The sequence below is a fragment of the Rhinatrema bivittatum genome, chromosome 1, assembly GCF_901001135.1.
Source record: "Rhinatrema bivittatum chromosome 1, aRhiBiv1.1, whole genome shotgun sequence".
NCBI classification, from domain to species: domain Eukaryota; kingdom Metazoa; phylum Chordata; class Amphibia; order Gymnophiona; family Rhinatrematidae; genus Rhinatrema; species Rhinatrema bivittatum.
In genome coordinates, this window is record NC_042615.1 from 291,898,031 (window position 1) to 291,923,114 (window position 25,084).

General features: G+C 42.0%; 1 protein-coding gene across 14 annotated transcripts in view; it reads right to left on the minus strand.

The window, feature by feature from the left end:
- Positions 1 to 25,084, minus strand: part of CAMK2D (calcium/calmodulin dependent protein kinase II delta) — a 613,333-nt gene that overhangs the window by 74,021 nt on the left and 514,228 nt on the right. For 8 of the 14 annotated variants that reach the window (XM_029596378.1, XM_029596351.1, XM_029596334.1 and 5 more), the window contains 2 exons: positions 20,798 to 20,846; positions 2,143 to 2,226 (listed from right to left, as the gene is read on the minus strand). In XM_029596378.1, coding sequence (XP_029452238.1) covers positions 2,143 to 2,226; positions 20,798 to 20,846 — 133 coding nt within the window. The remainder of the gene's footprint in view (positions 1 to 2,142; positions 2,227 to 20,797; positions 20,847 to 25,084) is intronic. The other 6 variants (XM_029596369.1, XM_029596401.1, XM_029596360.1 and 3 more) reach the window with 1 other exon arrangement.

Sequence of the window (25,084 nt, forward strand, 5' to 3'; positions counted from 1 at the left end):
CATCCACTATCTCTCTACTTCTTGTAGATTCTGCAGAAGGGATACAATCTACATCTGGCAGATTAAAATCTCTAATGAGCAACATTTTGCTCTTCTTTCCCACCTTTTGGATGCCTTCGATCTGATCTCTGTCTGATTCTTTTGTTTGAGTTGGAGTCCTGTATACCATGCTAATATAAATGGAAGCACCATCTTCTTTTTGTTTAGGACAGCCTGTAATGTATCTTCCCTACCCCATATGTCCTTTTCATTTCAGTTGCTTGGATATTGTTTTTGATATAAAGAGCTACTCCTCCCCCTTTTCTATCCTCTCTGTCCTTCCTTAAGTTATAGCCAGGAATGGCCATATCCCAATCATGAGACTCTGTGAATCATGTTTGCGTAACAGCAACAATGTCCAAGTTCACCTGTACTATTAAGGCCTGCAGGACCATTAAGGCCAGCAAGGGTTACTCTTTATAAATCCATCACCAAACTGCACCTGTTTTTTCTTTTGGTTTCCAAATATGGTGGTAATCCCAATTTGTCAGTATCCATCCCTCTTATCCATCCCCTTTTAATCAATCCATAAAGACAATAACTTCATCTATTCCATTACTATTTCTTCATTTTCTTTTGACTAGCATATCTGAAATAAAGTTGAGGTCCACATATATTGCACATAAAAAGCACTGATGCAATGTCTATTATGGTGTCTCACTATACTGAACATAATCTGCAGAACGTACTACAAGATACTACATTAGAATTGTAAATCATATTGGCAGTTTTACTTTAAGTAGACACAGTGGAAAGCTAGAGGAGAATATGAGCCTAGTTTAGCAGAACTTTTCTCACAGGCACAAAGTGGGAGAAGATGACTGATAAACCAGGCCTTATATATCTAACTTGTTTAGATGCTATATCTGTATATAGTAATTATAAATTTTGATGTATAGCGAATACAATATACATTCTACTTTTATAAGAACATATAAGAATATGCCATACTGGGTCAGACCAAGGGTCCATCAAGCCCAGCATCCTGTTTCCAACAGTGGCCAATCCAGGCCATAAGAACCTGACAAGTACCCAAAAACTAAGTCAATTTCATGTTACCGTTGCTAGTAATAGCAGTGGCTATTTTCTAAGTCAACTTAATTAATAGAAGGTAATGAACTTCTCCTCCAAGAACTTATCCAATCCTTTTGTAAACACAGCTATACTAACTGAACTAACCACATCCTCTGGCAACAAATTCCAGAGTTTAATTGTGCGTTGAGTGAAGAAGAACTTTCTCCGATTAGTTTTAAATGTGCCACATGCTAACTTCATGGAGTGCCCCCTAGTCTTTCTATTATCTGAAAGACTAAATAACCAATTCACATCTACCCATTCTAGACCTCTTATGATTTTAAACACCTCTATCATATCCTCCCTCAACCATCTCTTCTCCAAGCTGAAAAGTCCTAACCTCTTTAGTCTTTCCTCATAGGTGAGCTAACCCATTCCCCTTATCATTTTGATCGCCCTTCTCCGTACCTTCTCCATCACAATTATATCTTTTTTGAGATGCGGCGACCAGAATTGTACACAGTATTCAAGGTGGGGTCTCACCATGGGGGGTCATTATCAAAAGTGATCGCACGTGAAAAGTCCCTTTTTGCGTGCGATCCCTAAATGGGGGCGGAGTCGGCCCTGGAAGAGGAGGAGTCGGGGCGGCACCGGGGCTGACTCTGCGAAGACGTTGCTGATGGCGAAAAGGTAAGGGCCCTTTTCGCCGCCAGTTTTATGCCCAATAGCACCACCTTTTACGATGGTGCTATTGGGTGTGAAAGCTGGCAGCGATTGCACCACGGAGGTGAGATCGCTGCCGGCTTTCGCAGGCCTGCCCCCCGCTTCGCCACCCTGCCCCCCGTTATCGCCAGATTTTCTAAGGCTGCAGAAAATCCAGGTCTATGTCTACTAAAGGGAAAATGTCTCATAAGTTATATAAGCAACAGCTGGCACCTATATTGTAGTATTTCACTTACGAAAGCAAAAAAAAACCAAAAAAAACCAAACAATAAAAAAACGTATGGTGGTTAGTAGTCTCTGACCAAATTAGCTTGTTTGCCTGTTACGTACATGCTGTATCTGAACTGAAATGCTCGCTCAACTTACACTGCACAGAGGAAGGAATGAACTGGGAAGGCTCAGACTCATGCGACTGACTCTTTGAATTTGCATTTTCCGTGCACTTGGCAGCTGAATTGATGGAAAGAAACACAACATATGAACAAAGGAAGATGAAGAGGCCGAGCACCAAGCAGAAACTTCACCAGGCACTGAAAGCAGGAGTGGCCACTGGGGCAGGGCAAAGGCGGCGAGGACGACCAGCAGGATGAAGAGGAGGACAGCACAGAAGAGGATGAAGAGGAGGAGGAGGAGGAGCGGTAGGGAGCAGGACAGAACCTCTCTGGCTTATACTCATTTCCGAAGGCTGTAACTGAACATGCAGATGTGTTGAAAGAGGGGAAAAAAAAGGTCATGAGAGAATCTAAAAATAACACATGACAAGCAAAAAATAAAAACAAACCCCCCCCCCTCTGAAACAATCTTAAGACAGTTTAGTTGTCAAGAGGGAAAATGGCTTGCTGAAGAGAACAAAAAGATTTTAGACAATACTGTCTGTTCAGATGCCAGTGCCCAATGTCCTTGGTTGTGTTAATATTTATTCTGATTTGGTAGGGTGGTGTAGTTCCAAACTTTAGCAGTCTTGCTATTATCAGTTTAGGAAAGATTAATTTTAATATAAAACCCACCCACAAAAAAGCAAAATCCTATTTTGACCCAGTTAAGCTAATGCTGACTAGGTTGATAACCTTCATTTTATCTCATCGTTATAAAAAAAAAATTCAGATTTAGAAGTCTATGTTCTAAGGGTACAATATCACGAATCATTCATGGCACACCAAGAGTCAGACCAAGGGCAAATTAACCAGGTTTGGCTGAGCAGTAATTAAAAAAAACATATATGGCTTATAGTGGCCATGCAGAGTAACAGCAATGTCAAATGGCACCAGTATGCTTCAGACAATGTTTAAATAAACAAGCAAAAAATCTTTTCCTAAAAAAGCTGCATGACTCAATTTTATTTTCCTATATACAGTAAAATTGTTAACACACTACTGCTTATGACAAACTTATTCTAGGGACATCACCTCAATGGCAATCTCTCCTCCCCCACTATCCCAAAATGCAATCAAAGTCAGCATTCTAGCAGCTTTTGGGTTTTGTTATCCAAAAGGGAAAAACGCTATTCTACAACAGCAATACTGACAAGTATGTGAACTTCTGTAACTTCAGTTCCTATCTCCTCCATCACTGCTGGGACTTGTTAGCATGAAAATTCTGCAATACAAATGATGTCCAAATTCATCTGCAATTAGTGATACAGGAAATTCCACCAAAATTACAAAATACCTTCTAATTATTTTTCAAAGATCACCTGGGTTTAATATTATGTCAAGCTCATTCTAGAACAGTGTTTCCCAACCAGTGTCCTATAGCATACTGCTGTGTCTTCATATCTGATCAGGTGTGCCACGGATACTCAGTTCCAGGCCAGCACCTGGGTTCTGCTCTCAGCAACAAGAGAAATCAGTGATATTCTTAAACATGTAGGACAGGGGTGGCCAACTCCGGGCCTTGAGAGCCACAAACAGGCCTTGTTTTCAGGATATCCACAATGAATATGCATGAGATCGATTTGCATACAACGAAGGCAGCGCATGCGAATCCCTCCCATGCATATTCATTGTGGATATCCTGAAAACCTGGCCTATTTGTGGTCTTGAGGACTGGAGTTGGCCACTCCTGATGTAGGAGCTCCTTTCTGAGATCATGTGCAGTCATGCATGCCTCTTCTTCCTAGCTACAGCATGGGCACTGGAATGTGATAATCCATGGGTAGCATGCAGGGGATGGATAGCTGCACCTTCTCCTCTTCTTCCTCCTGAACTCTCTCTGAGTCTTTCCAGCCTACCCCAGCCTGAGTGAGATGGGGAGAGTGTGCACTGAGCACCGGATGTGACTGTGAGTGCTGGGAGAAGCAGCAGCAGCGGAAGAGCTCTGGCAGCCACATTCAGCAGCCAAGATAGCTGACTGAGCTAGATGTCTGCAGGGCATGGATTTTTCCCTTATCTTGCGCTTGTATATAGAGGCTTCAGGACCATTGTGGTGAGATCATGTGCATCTCTGCCTCTTTTCTCCCTCTGTTTTAAAATTTGAAAAGACAAACTGTTAGGGCTTTTGATGCTTCTCAGCTCTTCTTCTTGGCCACATGAGCCCTTGCCATATCGGCACTGCCCGCTCTGTGGAAGCTGGTGTAGCACACATTTCTGTTAATGTAAGCATGCCTTGGGCTTGTAAAGGTTGGAGTACACTGTTCTAGAATATGATGACATAATTTTGTAACTTGCAGCAAATCTGTTAATTTCTAGGAAAGCAAATGATAATGCACAATAACTTTCAGAGGTTTACTTAAATAGTACACAGTCTGCAGAATGAGAACAAACTATGCTAGTCCCACGAGAGGAACAAAGACACTTCACAGGAAAGAGCTGGGATAAATCAAAATGTGTGGCTCTCTATCCAAATGCTTAGTTGGAGCTCTTAAGAAATTTATAGGCCTATTCACTAACATAATAACACACATTATTACCAAGCTTTAATGAATAGGGCCCCATTAGCTATAATGTGTAAGCTACGGTACAAGTGGCTGTTAATAATGTGTGTTATAGCAGCCACGTTTTAACGCAGGTTAGTGAATAGGCTGTTTATTTTTCGTAGGCTAACCTGGCATTCTGTATGCGCATTACTGATATTATACTATGTAGAAAACCTATTAAGGTCCATACTGAGTAAGCCAGGGAAAGAGCCAAGGTACCTGGGCAACTTTGCCCAGCTATTCAGCGGAACACAACAGGTTAAGAGTTCTGCTGCACATAGCGGGCAAGAGATTCCCAGGATAGCATTTTCTCTGAGCAGTCTTACCCAGTTGAGTTTATTTGGCTAGTGCCGAAAATCAACACGCCCCCAGAATAACCACCTGCCCTGCTTCTTTTTACCCTGTCAAATTTTAGCAGAGAGGGAAATTAAAAACTTGCTGGTGTAACTCAAAAACCATGGACAAACCATTTGAATATTGTCCTCATTGTCCCTGGAAAATAAAAGCTAATAGCTTTAGCTTTTCTTTCTATTCAGTATGTATGAGATTTACCATATTTGCCGGCATGTAGGACGCAGTGGCATATAAGACACCCCCCCCCCCTTTTTTATACATATTTTTAAGGAAAAAAATAATTTAACTTTGGGGCACTAAATCAACAGTGTCCGGTGGAGGGGGGAGTGACGCGCCACCCGATTCGGGAAGCGATTCTGCAGGTCCTATGCGCCAGTAATCAAAATTACTAACAGCGTCCGATTGGGGGGGGGGGAGGGGAGGGTCGTGCTGGCGTTGAGGAACGAAGGTGCGCCATCCCGATTGGCCCATCACTGACCAATCGGGGAGCGAGGGCGTGGGGAATACTACAGCATTCAGGACATTACAGCATACCAAACTGTTAAACTTAAGCCATGCAAAGGGCCTTGAAAGGTATCTCTCCCTTCACGCAAGAAATCCTGGAAAGTATATCTTATGGCACAACAACAGTGTTCCACTCCAAATATAAATTTGAGATATGGCTTCAGGAACCGTTATCTGGATTCAACCATCACAGAGGTTCCAAAAGGATATAGTCAGGCTGCTTAAAAGTTGCAGGTTTCTGTGAAAATCTATGGAGAATGTGCAGGCGGGCTCCATGGAAGACAATGGGGTGACAATGGATGCAAAAACTGCCTGCAGAAATCAGCAACTTTTAGCAGACTGCACTGTACTTTTGATCTACATAGGTACTGTATTATGTTTGGTGTTTTAATTGTGCATTCATACGGTGATGGACAGAAGTCAGTAACCTGTAACAGGTTTTTGAGGACTGCAGGATAACCAGTCACATATTACCCAACAATGCTGATGTGCAGCATCTCCCAGAGCCTTCTGGAAAGCTTTACTGGGCATGCACAGGAATATCTGTGCAGCGGTGACCTTTCACAGCACCCTTTATTTTATATAATAGTTTAAACTAGTACATCTTCAGAAGTGGAGGAGGGAATGTAATCTGTGATTAGTTGTCTTGCAATTATCTCTGGTTGGAGAACTTCAGAGAATGTTTATGCCCCTTCTAGAATGGAATGCATGTGCTCAGTCATATAGATTTTGTTGCGCTTCCCAGCCGCTCTGGTGCCGCGACCAGGCCTGCTCACCTGGCGCGACCATCTACCAGCTCCTCTCTCTGTCCCAGCTCAGCTCGACCGTGGAGTTCACGAGAGTCCCCAGGCCCATCGAGGCCTTCCTCCTCACAGCGCTCCTCGCGCCGGGGCTCGGTGTCGGCCCTGCCCCCTTAGCGCACAACTCCAGAGAACTTAAAGGGCCAAGCGCGGGAAAACCTTGGGCAGCGCCCAATTCTAATGTCACCTGAGCCCTGTATATATGCAGGGCTCAGACACCAGCTCAGTGCCTTGGCAATTGGGTCATACACTCCGCTGTTATCTAGTTTGCCTGTTCCAGTGTCTCTTGTGTCTCCTGTTCCAGCGTCTCCTGTTCCTTCATCTCTCCATCCCTGGTAGTACCCTTTGGACTGACCTCACGGTACTGACCTTTGCTTGCTTCTGACTACTCCTGATTGCTGCCTGGACCTGACCTCTGCCTGTTCTCTGACTACTCCCGATCGCTGCCTGGAACTTGACCTCTGCTTGACCTGACTAATCCCAGATTGACTACAGGTATTGACCCCTGCTTCGGCTGACCATTCTGGACTGATACTCTGGCCTTGATCCTCGCTATCCACTTGGACACTCTCTTTTGGTCTCCTGTGACCTCTGGACATTCTTGCTTGGACATCGACCATGCACCCTTGTTCATGGTGGACACTCCTCTGCGCTTCCTCTCTAGGAGACCCTGCGAGGCCCACCTAAACCAGTCGGCCTGGGTAACCAAGGGCTCAACCTGAGGGAACCCCGGGTTGCTATTGGCGAAGCTCCAGCTAGCCTCTTTCTCCTCCTGTGCTCTGCCTCCTGGTGGCAGGCCCTCTCCGGGTCTGACCGGAGGGCCGTACCAATCCTGCACTAGGCCAAGGGTCCACCTCCAGTGCAACAGATTTGATGCACTGGAGGTGGACTACAATTCAGATGCAAAGCATAGATTCTGAAAGAACTTCACATCCACTTTTTTGAAACCACTTTTAAATCTTATACCTGATTGACTGCTTTTAGTCTTAACTTATTTTCTTTTCTTTTCTAACCATTGTCTTGCTTTAACAATTACCCCAATTCTCTTGTCCTGTATGTATGTCTTATTAAACTATAAGCTCTATTGAGAAGGGACTGTCTTTTTGTGTGTTGTTTGTACAGTGCTGCGTATGTCCTGCAGTGCTATAGAAATGTTAAGCAGTCGTAGAATAGTAGTTATTAATTGTGTATAAATTGGTTTATGTTGCTTCAATACAGTATATATCCCCTGGGATCCTACTGATAACTAGGCTATTATCCTGACTGCAATTGTGCTAGTAAAACTGCTAAATGTTAAATAACTATATCCATAATTATAAAAGAAATGGAAACAATAGAGGTGGATCCAGCAAGAGTCTGAACTATAACTAAGTTGAGTCAGGGTGGAGTCCTTTCATATGGGCTCCTCTCAATTTCTTGTACCACAGTATCTAATGCTGGGTAAAGTTTTACCAGATTTAAAACTTCCTTTCTTGTAACCAGAAATCCACATTTTCTTGGATTGCTCCCCCCCGCCCACACCTTTTGTTTTCCATTTTGCCTACTACACCAAATTCACGTCTACATGCTTTAGCACTTGATTAAACCTAGCCATGAACCACAATCTGCTCTGTATGAGGCACTGCATCACCATCAGTAACATGCTGTCAATTTAAGCTACAATTAAAATGGATGTAGTTTATTTTTATTACCTCGTTAATGTTAGAAATAATTCCGATTGTGTTTCAGAATAAACATTTTCCAGATTTATGAAATGCCTCAACAAAGCTCAACTTTACCTGTTAGTCATCTAGAGGACAATTTTCAAAGGCATTTATGCAGGAAAATAGAGATTTATGTCTGTAAGTTGGACTGTCCCCTTTCTCCATATGGATGGACTGCATTTAGGGAAGGCCTTCCCAGAGGCGGGATTGGACAATAATGCACGTAGGTTGTATTTTCAAGTCTATGTGCATTACTTTCCATAGAAAATTTACTTGCAGAAAAATCAGGTGCAATCACCCACAGGTAATTTCTACCCATGGCAAATGTCAACAAAATCATGCACATTCTCTCATTCTGAAAAGTGATGCAAAGTCTCGTTCCAGTGTTTACTGGCAAAAATGACAAGAGGCGGGTGGCACCTAATATACCTTATAGTCCTTTGTCCTCATAAGCTTATGTCTCAATAAATTGGTTAGCCTATAAGGTGCCACCTTCTTCTTGTAATTTTTTCCAATAAACATTGGAACCATTGTACTGTATTTCCACCTGTGTTATTTTCTGCTGCACCTGATCTTTGTGTAAACATGTTTTTCTTTAACTATGATATAGTTAGGTGACATCTGATTAAGGTTCATTTACTAGGCAGTGAGGGGGCAATTTTCAAAATGTTTGCATTGGTACAAAGTCTACAGGTACCTTAATCTGTAGACTATGCATCGGTTTTCAGAAAGAGAGTATGTGCATGATTTTGTTGACATTTGCCACGGGTAGAAAATACCCATGGGTATTTGTACCTGATTTTTCTGAGGGTAGATTTTCTATGGAAAGTAATGCCCACAGACAAGAGTCCACTTTGTCAAATGCACCACATCCTATGCTCGAAAGCTCGTACCTTAATATCATTTTTACCACACAGGACTAAGCCGCTATCCCTCTGAAGATCTAATGTTTATTTCATTTTGTTCCAACAAAATACATTTGAAATGAAGCACATTAGTCTGTATTATGGTCATACAGAAAACGTTTATACATGGAACTTACCAGAAATAGTAACAAGAAAGAGGAATGTGCTACAAAAGAAGATCACTTAACATTTTGTTCAGAAATGGACCCGTCAACTGCGCTGTGTGAAAACTATTTACAAATTATTATCTTGCTCTCCTGATCAGTTTTTCTTTTATTTTCCTTGTGAATTTAGAATAAAAAAGGGAAGAAATCCGTGGAAAACATGATTCCTCTTTTTTTCAGGTAAATTATCATTTTTGTTCTTGTAATAAACACTGATAAATACCCAGAAAAAATAAAATAAAACCTGAAAACGAAGGTCCTTAGTTATGCATAATGATTCTCCTGCTTAAATGATCACAGTGAAGGTTTTTCTTCTGGAACACAGGCAAAATGTCCAGATTCCACTTGTGGATATATGCCTACAATCTGCTGTGGAACCTCTCTGCCCAGAGTTGATTCCCAAATGCCTACAAACATCTGCAGGCTGATGCAATATCTGTGCGAGGAAAAACGGGCACTCATGATTGAGCGCCCATTTTCCTGATGAGCGCCCATCCACCTCTCCCGGGCGTGTGATGCAGTAGGTAAATGAGCCACTGCGTTAAAAAGGAGGCGCTAGGGGAAAATGTGTGTCCCAGCACCTCCTTGGCATCGGGCACCCAGGAGAAGTGGCTATGCACGGGTTAGGAAAACGGACACTCGTAAATTGAGTGTCCTTTTTTCTAACCTGACCACAGTCAAGACATTTAAAAAAAAATTATTTTCACTTTGCTGAGTTCTGCCATTCCTCCGAATTAATTTCGTCACAATATTAAGTCAGAGGAACCACAGAAAAGCAGTATTTTCTGCTTTTCAGTTCAACTTTTGGGGCTTCTCAAAATTTAATGCCAGCTCCTAGGCTGGCTTTAATTTTTGATGGTTAAAATGTGTGCATCAGGTGCACAGTTATTTTTTACATCGGCGAGTAATAGCTGATAGCCTCTTCAACATGGCATTTACTTGAGATGAGCACTATTAGCTACGCCCTGGTTTGGACACACGTTTGGACGCGCTGATCCCATTTCCACATTGAACTGCGGATTAACCTGTGCGCTAGCCTGAGCGCACGGTATTGCATCGGCCTGACTGAATTGCATTTATCTTGAAATGGTGAGCAAACATTTATTAAAACATATGTGGAGATTATCCACCACTTACCCAATTCTTCCCCTTCCCTGAAAAAAAATAACCTCAAAGCATCATTAAGGTCTTTCCCCAGAGACACAGAATGGGAAAAAACGCCTGAGTAGATCAGATCCCAAAATGTGCAGTTTCTTGGATCCAAGGGGCTGCCCCTTGTAGTGAGATATCTCATGTTTTACCATTGAAAGCAGCAAATATGAATCATAACAGCCAAGAAATGTACTGGCCAGTTGCTGACAGGCCCAAAACACTGTCACAGCAAGAGAAAGAACCTATGCTCCTAGTAAAACAGCAATGTCTCAGTGGAAAAACAACAGACTTACCCTGATACACTAAAAGATACTTTATCAAGATGTGTCTGTGAGGGCTTGTTTAAATAATAATAAAAAAAAGCAGACAGAGAGACAATACAATTTAAGCTCATAAAGCAGGAATCAGGGACTGGCTAAGCAGTCAGAGGTCACAAAGACCCCCAACCCTTAGAAGAGAGAGGGGGGGCACATGGAGTTGGAGAAAAACACTCTGGCACACAGACGTGGCAGTTCTCCCCCCAAAGAAATGGGTTTTCTTATCATTTAGTTGCCCCCCCTGAAACGCAACGAACTAGGAAATATCATCTCTATTTCCTATTTCGTCGCAAATGAATGCACATCCCTAATGGTGATAGAAGCCAGGCATCAGGGTGCTACTAGATTTCTCTGCAGCACTTGACACTGTTGATCATAAGAAACTGGACTAAGCAGTAAGGTCCTCATCTGGTTTAATGCAAGCTGCTTAGAGCTGTGAATAGGCAGCATAACAATTCTTGAAATAAAATAAATAAATGAAAACATAGGTCAAAAGCCTTGGAGTCATACTGGCCTCAGAACTCACCATGCTCCTGCAAATCCAGGCAACAGTAAAAGGCTGCCATTTTCAACTGAAGGTATCTAAGAAAGCTGCATCCACTGATTGAGAAGGCAAACCTTTTACATGGTGGTCCATGCCATAGCAACCATATGTCTGCACTACTGCAATGCATTGTACCAGGGTCTAAAAGATAAGGCACCCCATAAATTCCAATTCAAAATGCTGATGCACGACTGATAGAAGGATGCAAAAGGTTCGACCTCATTACACCTGTCCTACAAAACCATACTGGTTACCAGTACTGTACAAAACAAAATTCAAAACATTGTCACATACTTAGCATCCAGGCTGCAAAGATCCTCACTCAGATCCTTGAAGTCAATTCCATCCTCATAAATAAAAGAACAGATACCCGAATCAGATCCTTGGAAGCAATACCGGCCCTTTGGAATCCCCTCCCAGTAGGGCTCTGAGAATTACATGATTAATATCATTCCTAGTCCTTTAATACCAAACCTGAAGCACGAAAACACTCAGAGATCATGCGTTCACCAACTGGCATCATCTCAAATGCCTTGACATGCTTCCACAAAAAAAACATTTGCTATATTTCCTATTTCTGGAATTAAATTTCCAATATTTCCTCTATATATATATAAAGTGAATGTTCAACATGTTTTATTTATTTTTCTTATTTAGATTTATATTCTGCTTTTTGCACTTTTTTCAGTGCTTCAAAGTGGATTACATTCAGGTACTACAGGTATTTCCCTATCCCCAGAGGGCTTACAATCTAATAGGGTCATTTATCAAAATGCTATAAGGTGTTTTTGTGTGTGTTAAGGGCTTATCATCTGTGAAAAGCATTATTAATGCATGTGATAAGCCTTTATCACATTATGTGATGTGTTCTCAAAGGCCTGTTTTAGTAGTTTTGAAGGGGAGAGAGAGAGAGAGAGACTAGCCATAATGCCCTCTCCCTAGATAGGTATTTATATCTCTATGGGAGGCCCACCTAGTAACTCGAGGTGAGGTTTAGGTATTAGTGTAGGGGGTTAGGGGCCACTTTGACATTCAAAGTGAGATGTACGAACAGAACAGTGCTCTCTTGTAAAGATTTGATGACCCTCGGAGTGAGGAAACTCACCCAAAGATGAGATTTGTGCAATGTTCTCTCAACCTAGCTTGATGTTACCCAGGTAGAGAGTCCATCATGCTAGGTTGAGAGAACATTGCACAAATCTCATCTTTAGGTGAGTGTCCTCACTCTGAGGGTTATCAAATCTTCACTACAGAGCACTGTTCTATTCATATGTCTCACTTTGAATGTCAAAGTGGCCCCTAGAGCTGGGAGGAGAAGGTTAGCGAACTACCTAACATTACCTGTGAGAACCAGCGGATCCTGGGGGTAAGCGGTGGCTTGCCCCAACGGAACTTTTTCATCTTCCACTGTATTGCCTGCTCAAAGGGCATTTCCTGTTTCCTGGAGGAGGTGGGACCCGGAGTTGAAGTATATATTACAGCTTGCTGCCTAACCTCATTGAGCTGGGAGGAGAAGGTTAGCGAACTACCTAACATTACCTGTGAGTACCAGTGGATCCCGGGGGTAAGCGGTGGCTTGCCCCAACAGAACTTTTTCATCTTCTGCTGTATTGCCTGCTCGAAGGGCGTTTCCTGTTTCCTGGAGGAGGCGGGACCCAGAGTTGAAGTATATATATTACAGCTTGCTGCGGCATGCAGCAGACGCCGGCGCGCTGCTAAAGCTGCACACGCTTAAGCAGGGCTTTGACGGGCTTCGCCAGGACTCTTGGGAACTCACCTGGCTGCCTTAATATTGAAATGGTGGATTTGCAGTTTTTTGATAAAAGATTATTCAGATAATGATATTACCTCATAATTCTTCTTCAGGCTCCTAGAAGTGAAGTCTCTGAAAAACAGACTTGTTGTGCATTATTCCAATAATAGTTTTGTTTTATATATTTTCCTTAAATGCCACACACTAAAAGGAAGGCCAAGTTAAGGCCTCCTAGTGATGTGGCTGTAATAGAAATGGGACAAAAAACTGTTTTGGAATGGCTAGAGCCTCAAATTCCCCCATGTGGGCTGACCGCGGAAGGAGAGGCACTGGAACGGGGTGCCGCTCCTCAGGTCATTGAAGTATCTTTAAACCCGGGGGCTCCGGCTCCACCGTCACCACCTGGCAGAGAGGGCGCAGTAACCTCAGAGCAGGAAGGAGGAAACGTTAAGTCTGTTGGATATACAAGATGGTTCTGATCAGATAAAAGATTTGTAAGTATTAAAACAGAAGCAGTTTGAAAGTGTTCAACTGAGTATTTTGCAAAATTCCCTGAAGGAGTCTAGTACACCAAAACTAAATAATTTGGTTAAAGGAAAACAAGGTAACATAGATATAGTTATAAAATCAGATACATTGTCAACGAAACCGACAAATATAACTCTGGAAACTCTATGGAATACTTGGTTAAATTAGATACATCAAAAAATAAATTAACTGAAGTGGTAATGAAAACTTCTACTTCATCTGTATCAAATACTGCTGAATTGGAAAAGCAAAAAATAGAAGTTGATATATTAGATAAAAGAGTGCTCCAGACAGAAAAAATTCAGAATCAACAGATAATTTCAGGAGAAGAAGTTAATAAAAGATTAGAAAATTTAGAAAATACGGTAAGATCGTTTAATATAAGAGTCAATAACTTCCCTATAATAAAAAAGATAAATCCCATGGAATTATTCAGGAACTATTTGATACAAATATTGAAGATATCTGAAAAATGTTTACATGTTATAAGAGCATTTTATTTAAGGGGCAAAAAAAATGGGGTGGAACAGGATCAAAAGTTAAAAAATGATAAAGGATTAGAGACCAATAGTAATTCCATAGACATTTCAGACTTATTACAAAAATCTCAGGAAGAGATAGTAGTAAATAATAGAGGGACTTTGCTAGTTCAATTAGCATTTTCTACAGATAAAGATAATATTATGAGATCTTTCTTTCGGAATAGATTAACTACCTTCTATGGCCAAAAAGTATGGATCTTCTCCGACTTAATAAAAACTACTCAGCTCCGTAGAAAAACTTTTCTACAGTATAGGGAGAAGGTTTTGGGAAAAGGAGGTTATTTTAATTTAAAATATCCATGTAAGTGTATTATAAAACTGAATGGTAATAATTACTTATTTACAGATCCAAATGGCCTTAGGGATCTCCTTGCAGTTTAAAGACCGGTATAGAGTAGAAAAGGACCTAGATAATGCATATTTACCTTTAGTTTACCTTATTGTACCGTTCTATTAAAGAGGGACATCACTTCTATTTCCTTATATAATAGTCTTAATGACAGGGAATGATATGTTGATGTGTATGTGTTTTATTTCTGTAATACTATCACTTGGCTATTTCATGATGTTTTATTATATTTGTTGTAATCATTGGAAACAATAAATAATTTAAAAAAAACAACAAAGTGGCCCCTAACCCCTACACTAATACCTAAACTTCACCCCGAGTTACTAGGTGGGCCTCCCATAGAGATATAAATACCTATCTAGTGTGATGGCATGATGGCTAGGTGCTTGCTCTCTCTCTCTCTCTCTCCAGTGGTTGTATGTAGGAAATACCACATTCTGGCACTTATCTCAAAGTGCAAAAAAGTAATCACAATTTGCAATAACTTAGCTCTTCACATAGGTATTAGCACAAATTGCAATAAACTGCCTATTACCATAAAACACATCCCTTTTTCTATCGCATGTGTTATTTAGTGCATTTTGATAAATCCAGGCCTAAGTTTGTACCTGAATATAAAATATACATGCGTAAGCAGCCTATACTTGCATATTCCATATTTTATAAAAGTTGAAACTATGCCCGTTCATTTACTTTCACGTGCACGTATATGCATATGAAAGAAGGGCAGTGTAAGGGCATTCCGGAGTGGGGCTAATAGTTACATGCACAAGTTGCTATTTTAAAAGACACTTATGACAAGTCCAGAAAAAAACACTAGGAGCTCCGCTTGCACTCAAAATATATCCAGCATCCACGACAAGTGCAAGAATAATTTCAGTTCCTGGTCAGGTTTTCTACTGTAACAATTGTGCTTTTATTCCGGCAACTCCTCAATTTTAATTCAGTAATCTGTGTTAAAAAACAGCAAAATTGCAGTTTTTTAACACAGATTGCCGTTGTTAAAACTATCCCCCCCCCCCCCCCCCCCGAAGCAGCCGGACTTGCGAAACACGGGTCCGTGTTGGGGGTCTGCTTGTAAAATACTGAATTAAAATTGAGGAGTTGCCGGAATAAAAGCACAATTGTTACAGTAGAAAACCTGACCAGGAGCTGAAATTATTCTTGCACATGTCGTGGATGCTAAAAGACACTTATGCCCACATGTTTCCCAACGTACTCACATGTTTTCACACTGGCTAATTATCTGGCGCAACTGAACTTAAACAAGTTTATTGTGTAGTCCTGGCAGAGTGGGAGGTCTGGGTGGCCTGGGGGAGTTCAGGTTGAAGAGCCAGTAGGGTCTCGATGCCTTGGAGAGAGAATGGGTGATCTGGTGGAATAACTGCTAAACTGGTTAAATTTCCTCAACGTGTGCATGTTTAGAAATTGGCCGATTTGCAAATGCAAATTGGGACTTGCTAGTGTAAGGCCTACTTTACTTTCACGCATAAATTATGTGCATGTTTATATTTAAAATAGGTAGGTAATGTACATGTGTTCAATCCATTGATGTACGTGATTTTGACACATTACATATATTCGTGTGTAAGCCTATGCAGGGTGGTAGAATTACATGTATTTTATTAAATGCACATATATCATATTAGAAAATACTATGGCAAATATATGCACAGCCACATACACGCATATATGGTGCCGCATGCAGTTGTCTGAAAGTTGTCTCTTGGTCAATAAAATGTAGTCAGTATTTGTCTAGCATCTTTTAATGCCAAAGTGAAATTACTGTTACTTTAAAATGGTTTACACTATCTATTGTAAAGCTGTAAATGGCCTTTTTCTCATCTGCTGCTACTCAAATGTACTGTGCCTTGACTGAATTGCATATTCAAAAAAAGGTAGGTAATAAATTGAAATAAACAAATACATAAAAAGAAATAGCAATCTAAACTACCAAAGCTAGTGAGGCAATTGCCCAAACATCCAGCCTCCTAGGTTTAGCTGGCCTTTCTGGGCAATGCCCAGCCCTCAACAACCTGCCAGTACTGACCCAGTTGGTTTCTGGGGCATAGCAGCCAGCTGGTACCAATCTGGCTACTCCATGGCCTGCAGTGCTATTTGGTTGAGCTTCTTTTCTTTATCCTTTTTGTTGCCCATCTCCCCTCTGTTCTCAAGGTCATGAAGAATGGATTATTTGTAATCCTGCAACTTCCCAACTCTATTCCTACCACTGTCATAGAACACAACAGCCAGACAAGGCTCGTTGGGCCTATCTAGGAGACCCCTACTTCACTCCTGGTGCAATGCTACAGACGCTAGTCAATCCCCAGCCTCCTCGCCACTAGGGATCCTCTGTGTTTATCCCACGCTGTCTTGAATTCCATTTCCATTTTTGTCTCTACCAGCTCTACTGAAAGGTCACTCCATGTATACTCTATACTTTCTATGAAAAAGTATTTTCTGATGTTGCTCCTGAGTCTGCCATGCTGGAGCTTCATTCCGTGATCTCTTGTTCTAGAACATACTTTTCTCTGAAAAAAATTTACTTCTTGTGCCCAATTCATGCTTAAGGTATTTGAATGTCTCTATCTTATCCCTTATTTCTCCTCTCCTCTATGACATCTATATCTATATGTATATATAGATACAGATACATTTGTATATATATCTGTCCTTATTCTTATGTGATGCTGAGGGAAGAATAAGAACTTTATTTGGTTGAAATTTCTGACTATCATTTGTGTGCTGTCATTTATTCTGCAGCCTTTAATTTATTCTTGTGAAGTAGTCCATCCATTGCTCTGACAAACTCCCTACATTATGTTCACCAGAATGCTTTGTAACTCAAAACACATGGCACTGGTATCATAATGTTCATTTTCCAGGGAGGTAAAATTAATTCCTCATCACTTAGCACAGGACTAGGGAGCTTTATCTTCAGTGATCATGAAAATACTTACAAAATGCTTTACTTGCTTTTAAGAACTTCAAAGTCAACTTCTGTGATTGTGCAAATTTAATTTAAATAAAAACAAAATACAACACAGCCATTAAGACATGCATGGGATTTCAAAATTTTGCAGTAACAGAATAATTGAGTCCACAGTGGAGGTACAGTATGGGGAATTATTTGATCCTGTACTGTCAGCTACTGTATGAGCCTTTGTATACATTATGAAGCCAATTTAAACTTTGCAAGATATTGTGTATCTGCAGCATACAGTAAATTTATACACCAGAAAAGTTTGTCTGATTGATGGCCTTGTCTTTTCCATCGGAATGATTTATGGTATGAATGAGACAAACACTAGCTTGTTAGGTCTAAATCAGGCCACATATCTTTGCAGCCTAGATAATTTAAAATTATCTGCTAACAAAATCAGAGTTCTTTCCATTAAAATAGTATAATGGGAAATGTTGATGTTAATTAATCATGATTATCCAGCCATGTATCCCAAAGTACAGTAATTATAATAGTAACAATAGCTTTCTTAATGCTGATGTTTCATCAAGATTCCCTGGCTTATAAAATGAATGCAGACAACGGAACATGAAAACTTCTTAATAATCCAGGTTCATTTAGTTACAACAACAGAGTACCAGAGGGAGTATGCTGCTGACGATAATTACATTTCTCAGGTGGCTGAAACCTGTCATCATTCAACCTAGTGCCTCATAACACACCTGAGGCCTTTAACTAGAAAAACGGTACACATCCATAGGTACTTAATTTCTATTGCCTGATGCCAATAAAATAATTGCTACAAGGCAGTAATATCCATGTACATATTAATACTGTACATACTTGTGATGGAATATTAAATAGGCAAACATGAAAATGCTGCATCTCCTGTGTTGTTTGTGCCCAGCAGACCAAGACTAAAACGAGCATCAATATCCCCTTTGAGCTCAAGAGGTAGATGAGCCATGGAGGCTATCATCTTCTCATCCTTGTGAACTTCCCTGAATTGCTGGTTTAACAATTTCTCTATACTGGGCTTACTTAAGCCTTTTAGTCTAGCACAGAAAATATGAGTCAACTATGCAGACCGTTCACACGAGTAAGGAACAGCAGCAAGTAGTAGAAACTCCCCGAGCAGCCTAAGTTGGGTTTTCTTCTGGCCACCATCACCAGCAAGGTTCACGGAAAGAAGCTTCCGCCCTAGTCGAGGTGGAAAAGGAAATGGTGACCCTTCCCTCAAAGGGTATTGGCTTCTTGTTACTCTGGTACCGGGGCAAAATCAAAAAAGAGCTGCAGGTTCCTAGTCTTGGAAGTACACTATGGGGAAGCCTGTGTTGGCTCCATTGCTTTTAATTGGGCTAAGTTCTGTTAAATATGCATCAGGTGCCATGAAAGCATTACTGGAATTCTCCATAGCATATTAAATACTGCTCTGTAATTGTAAAATCTTTAAAACAATAAGTGAAAAACCTGGCTACAATAGAAGGCAAGCCATACACATGCTATTGCTAATCTATTTGAGAAAGAGGTTCTCTCTCACTCCACGGTGTTCAAGTTTCTTTTTTATCTTGCCCCTTCAATAGACTGTAGCTAAAAACAAGCTACATATTATAGATAGTTGAGAAGGTTTCATATGAAAATGACAATAAATTAGATCATTCATCCAATTCTGAAGACAAAATATTGTTACAAAGCACAACAATAAAAAAATAATATGAAATATAGAGATGTGAATCGTGTCCTCGATCGTCTTAACGATCGATTTCGGCTGGGAGGGGGAGGGAATCGTATTGTTGCCGTTTGGGGGGGTAAAATATCGTGAAAAATCGTGAAAAATCGTAAAAAATTGAAAAAACGTAAAATCGCAAAACCGGCACATTAAACCCCCCTAAAACCCACCCCCGACCCTTTAAATTAAATCCCCCACCCTCCCGAACCCCCCCCCCCAAATGACTTAAATAACCTGCGGGTCCAGCGGCGGTCCGGAACGGCAGCGGTCCGGAACGGGCTCCTGCTACTGAATCTTGTTGTCTTCGGCCGGCGCCATTTTCCAAAATGGCGCCGAAAAATGGCGGCGGCCATAGACGAACACGATTGGACGGCAGGAGGTCCTTCCGGACCCCCGCTGGACTTTTGGCAAGTCTTGTGGGGGTCAGGAGGCCCCCCCCAAGCTGGCCAAAAGTTCCTGGAGGTCCAGCGGGGGTCAGGGAGCGATTTCCCGCCGCGAATCGTTTTCGTACGGAAAATGGCGCCGGCAGGAGATCGACTGCAGGAGGTCGTTCAGCGAGGCACCGGAACCCTCGCTGAACGACCTCCTGCAGTCGATCTCCTGCCGGCGCCATTTTCCGTACGAAAACGATTCGCGGCGGGAAATCGCTCCCTGACCCCCGCTGGACCTCCAGGAACTTTTGGCCAGCTTGGGGGGGGGCCTCCTGACCCCCACAAGACTTGCCAAAAGTCCAGCGGGGGTCCGGAAGGACCTCCTGCCGTCCAATCGTGTTCGTCTATGGCCGCCGCCATTTTTCGGCGCCATTTTGGAAAATGGCGCCGGCCGAAGACAACAAGATTCAGTAGCAGGAGCCCGTTCCGGACCGCTGCCGTTCCGGACCGCCGCTGGACCCGCAGGTTATTTAAGTCATTTGGGGGGGGGGGTTCGGGAGGGTAGGGATTTAATTTAAAGGGTCGGGGGTGGGTTTTAGGGGGTTTTAGTGTGCCGGCTCACGATTCTAACGATTTATAACGATAAATCGTTAGAATCTCTATTGTATTGTGTTCCATAACGGTTTAAGACGATATTAAAATTATCGGACGATAATTTTAATCGTCCTAAAATGATTCACATCCCTAATGAAATATGGAAGACAGAAAACCAAGCAAGGGAAATGGCAACCTAGGATAATGTGTATAGATATGAAAAAAAAAAGACAGGCAGCAATTTGAGAGACCCCCAATAGCAAAATATAGAAGCAGCATGGAAGAATCACTGGCATCTGAACAGAATGTGTAAAAACAAAACAAAAAAAGACAAGAATAAACAAAAAACAAAACACAAGAAAACATAAGAAATCCTGGACAGGCAAGATATTAAGCAAATGAGCAGTAAAAAAAGCCATACCAATGATATGTAATGTAAAACAAATTAAAATACAGACATGTTACTAGTTGTTAATCTAAACTTTCTATAGCTGATTTTCAAAGAATGTACAGCATCATTACTCATCTGACACTGCCTGTTCTTCCCGTATTAAAGTGCATGGGGCTGTTAATATTGCACAAAATTTGCGCTCAGCAATTCAAGTCCAGATTGACGAATTCCTTCTGAAACAGTAAAATACTGATTCCTTGCAATATATAAAATTCTAGTACGAGTTAACTTTAGGTAAACCCCCTACCCCACTAGAAGGCAATACAGTGCTCCCACAAATATATGAAATCATCAGATTTATAACATGACCTGTTGAAACATGGATATAGTGCAGCACGTGCATCTGGGAATTGAGCCTTGTCGGTGGTTTCCCCGTGAACCATACCTTTCACGTCTTCATCTTCAATGGTAGTGTTGGTGCTCTCTGTTGATTCCTGTTGAGAAGTAAACAGAACTGAAATGTAGTCAAGGGCTTGGCGGTTTGTTCATAGAAACTATGAAAAATGGACTTAGCGCTGGACAAACACCATCATGCCAAGCCCCACAGATGAGTGTGCGAATGTAATCTGCATGCAAACAGACAAACACACACTAACATGTCTGTAACCCATAAGTACTAGCTTACTTCCAAACAAAATATTAATAGTTTCTGCTCGCCTTGATTTTAATATGCTGTAATTATTATCAGCACAGCTAGAGGGATAGAAGGCCATGGGAGAATTGAAGAGGAGGGAGAAGAAGTAAACTTATTATTTAACATTGTCCAAATCAAGGTGTATTATGCAAGAACTCGAAATGAAGAGAAACAACTAAAGAAAAATGTATTTTACAAACTTGCAATCTGTACCCCAATGCCTAATGTCAGAAAGCACCTCACACTAGAAGGCAGAATAGAATAGCACAGCAATCTATGTTTAAGAAATAGTGCCCCCAAGAAGGGTATTTCCTAGCACTTAATGCTCTGGCGGGAAATGTCTAACTCCAAAAGACATTACTATGATAAACCTCCCACTGGCAAATTTAACATAAAGCTAAAAAGGAATTGTCATTTTAAAATACTGCTTTAGAATTGCCAAACTGAACATTGTTTAATGTTTAAGCAACAAATCTTTATTAGTAAGACAGTGGACTTCAGAAGCATCTCCTGCATCATCATCACCATCATCATCTATTTATGGTCATGCTTTTCCATCTTAAGATTTCAAAGCATGTGACAGACAACATTTCAACACAAGGAACATTTAAAAGAGTGAAATATAGTAAAAAGGGGTAAAACAATTTTGGAGAAGATTTTGAAATAACAATTCCAAGGACAGGAGTTAGGGGTATTAGGAAGTAGCAATGACTCTTTGGTAGATTTTGGGGGAGGTAATTAACAAGAGTAGTGGGGCTTATGGTACAGATATGGTAAAGAGAGCCAGAGGAAAAAATATGTGGTTCAGTTATGGCATGGGGATGGGGAGAGGGGGCAGGAATTCTGTAGATGGTCGGGTAGAGTTGTTCCAAGGAGTCGGGTGAAGAATTGTAAGTCATATCAGATCTTAGTAGTCTCTCCAGGAGACGGGGTGGGGGGAGGAGGACTGCAGGTCATAGACTGTCACGAACATCCAGGTTTTCAGCACCTTCCTGAAAGTGGGGCCTGTTTGATGTAAGATGGAGAGTAAGTTCCAGAGGGTAGGTGTTGAGCCAGTGAACGTTCTCTTCCTGGTGGTGGATAACTTAATTTCTCTGTGATATGGGACTACAAGACAAGCCTGGGTAAGTGAGCGCAGAGGGCAGGCAGGTTTGTATAGGGTGAGACGGTTGGTCAGGTAGGGAGAGGCTAAGCCTTTGAGAGTCTTGAATGTCAGGACAAGAGTTTTGAATATGGCCAGAAATGGGTTGGAAGCCAGATAAGGACTATGAGGAAGTAGGAGATGTGATCAAATGTTCTAGCTTTTAGAATGCTTTGAGCAGCTGCATTTTGGACAAGCTGTAGGTGGTGGTCAAATTTCTTGGATAGCTAGATATATAGAACATTACAATAGCCCAGGGAGGAGATGCAACAAGCCTGGATTACTGTTGTGAATGCTGGGCCAGCAAAGAAGGGGAGGAGGTGGCATATTTGCTGCAAGTGGAAGAAGGCAGGTTCAGTTACTGAAAGAATCTGTGCATCAGTGGAAAGTTTGGAGTCCAGGAGGAAGCCCAAGCTTCTAGCTTGGTGAGAAAAGGGAGGGTGGAGCCTTTGAGGTAAGTATCTTTGTTGTGGACGATGTGAGCGTGAGCCCCTTTTGCTGTGGCACAACTGGCACAACGTTGCGGGCGAAGGCCCAAGCTCTGTGCTGACAGCTGGTGAAAGAGTCTTTATGCTGGTCAGGCTAGGGCAGAGTCCGGGATGGTCCAAGAGTCAGGACAGGTGGCTGGCAAGGTGTAGTCTGAGTCCAAGGCTAGGGTTTGATCTAGGTGGCAAGCAAAGAACAGAGAAGATTGAGAGCAAGAGAGACTAGACAGGAGGCAGCACACAGAGAATGAGGGAAAAGACCAGAAACTATCAGGACAAGGATCTAGGACATGGGTAAGATAAATATGATGAGACAGACAGGGTCAAGAAGGAAACTGCAAGGCTGAGGACCCAGTAAGATAATGAGGCAAGGCTGGGAACCAGACAGGCTAGCGAGGCAAGGATGAAGACAAAAGAATCTATTTGCTAAGGTGCTGGTTGGTAGCGCGGCTAGGGTTTAAATACCCAGCTATGATGTCATCAGCCCTAAGCTGTGAGGATTCCCACCTTGGGGACCACATAAGAAGGCACATGCATGCCCGGGGGGGGGGGGAGGAACCCTTGAAGACGGTGGTGGCATCCAGGCTGTGCAGCATTTCCAGGCTGTGGCAGTGAGTGAAACTGCTTGTAGAGCCTTCCCATGAGTGGAAAACGTAACAATAGTCCTGTTTACCAAACCAGAGATCTTCTATTTTCTTGGGGGTTTAGTTTCAGCTAGTTGAGAAGTAGCCAGATTGAAACTATCTCCAGGCTGGAGTTGAATCTGAATATGGCTAGATATGGATTTGGACCTATGGGGCATAGTAATTGGCTGTCATCAGCGTAAGTATGGTAGAGGAGCTTTAATTCCTTGAATAGTACACAGAGTGGGACCATAAATATATATATATATTTTTTTTTAGTTCTTGGGTACTTGCCAGGTTCTTATGGCCTGTATTGGCCACTGTTGGAAACAGGATGCTGGACTTGATGGACCCTTGGTCTGACCCAGTATGACATTTTCTTATGTTCTTATATATATAAGCTAGGAGAGAGGATGGAGCCTTGGGGAACTCCACAAAGAGGGGATGGGGGTGAGAGGAGGCTTGCCCAAGTGATATAGTTTGGGTTCGATCTTGAAGGAAGGATTTGAGTCAGTTTAGTGCAGAGCCTGAAATACACAGATTTGATAGGCAGGTGATCAGGATTAGATGGTTGATGGTGTCAAATGCTGCTGAGAGCTCTAGGAGCACTAGGAATGCAGGTTGGCCACGGTCTAGGTAGAGTCTAAGGCCATCAACAAGGCTCACCAGGGCTGTTTCTGTGCTGTGGTGGACCCTGAATCCTGACTGGAAGGAGTCTAAGAGACCGGCAGACTGAAGGAAGTTGGTGAGTTTTAGCAAGACTGCTTTTTCAATAATCTTGCTGAGAAATGGGAGCTTTGAGACAGGCCTGTAGTGCCGATTATCTAGGTCAGGCCAAAAGTCTCCAAGGTGAATAAGAATTCTTTTGCTGGTGTCGAGTGTGGATTATCAATGAATATTGAAATTACTGAGAAAGATGGTTTTTGGGTGTTCCAATGTGATGTCAGCTAAGAATAGGAGGACTTCAAGTTCTCTTGCCTTATTGCTGATGGGTGGTATATAAGGAAGAGGCCCTATTTGGGTTGGGAGCTGCATTGTAGTAATATAGATTCCATTCCATTTAGGTTATGGTGGGGAGTGTCAAAAAAAATCCAGGGAGCCTTTAAATAGTATTGCAACCCTGCACCCTCCATGTTGCCCTTGACAAGGACAGTAGGCAAAGGAGCAGCCTTGAAGGCAGATTTGCTGGAGCTGTGGCATATCTGAATCAAGGGCCTAGGTTTCCATTTGGCAAGGGACATCTTCTGCATGATCAATGAATATGTCATGTAGGGAGGTCAGTTTATTGTGGATGGATATGGTATTGAGGAAGAGAAGGTTGAGTGGAGTGGTTGGGGGGTGGGATTTTGAAGATTGCTCTATTGATGCTAGATAAAGATAGATGAGTAACCTTTTGTGGTGGGAGACCATATGGGAATGCTGCAGTAGTGGGAAGCATGGTGATCCTGGCCCCTGATTGTGGTTATGATGGAGGGGGCAGGGGGACATTGGTAACAATGTGGAAAAGCACATTGCTGAGGGCAATTATAGGAGCAGCTCTGCAGTGGTTACATGTCTCAGGGTATCTAAGAATGAGCAGCAGTTGGTGTGGGAGGGGGGTGGAGAAGACATCAGCCAATCATGAGACTTCCCTTCCAAGGACTTGGGATTGCACCATGAGGTTTAAAATAATGAACTGCAGCAGGCACATCCTCTGGCACACAACATAATCTACAATTCTTAGGTACCCATGAAGGTAAGGTAATTATATATCTAAAGACACAGTTTTTTCAGGCTTTTACCTACAAAT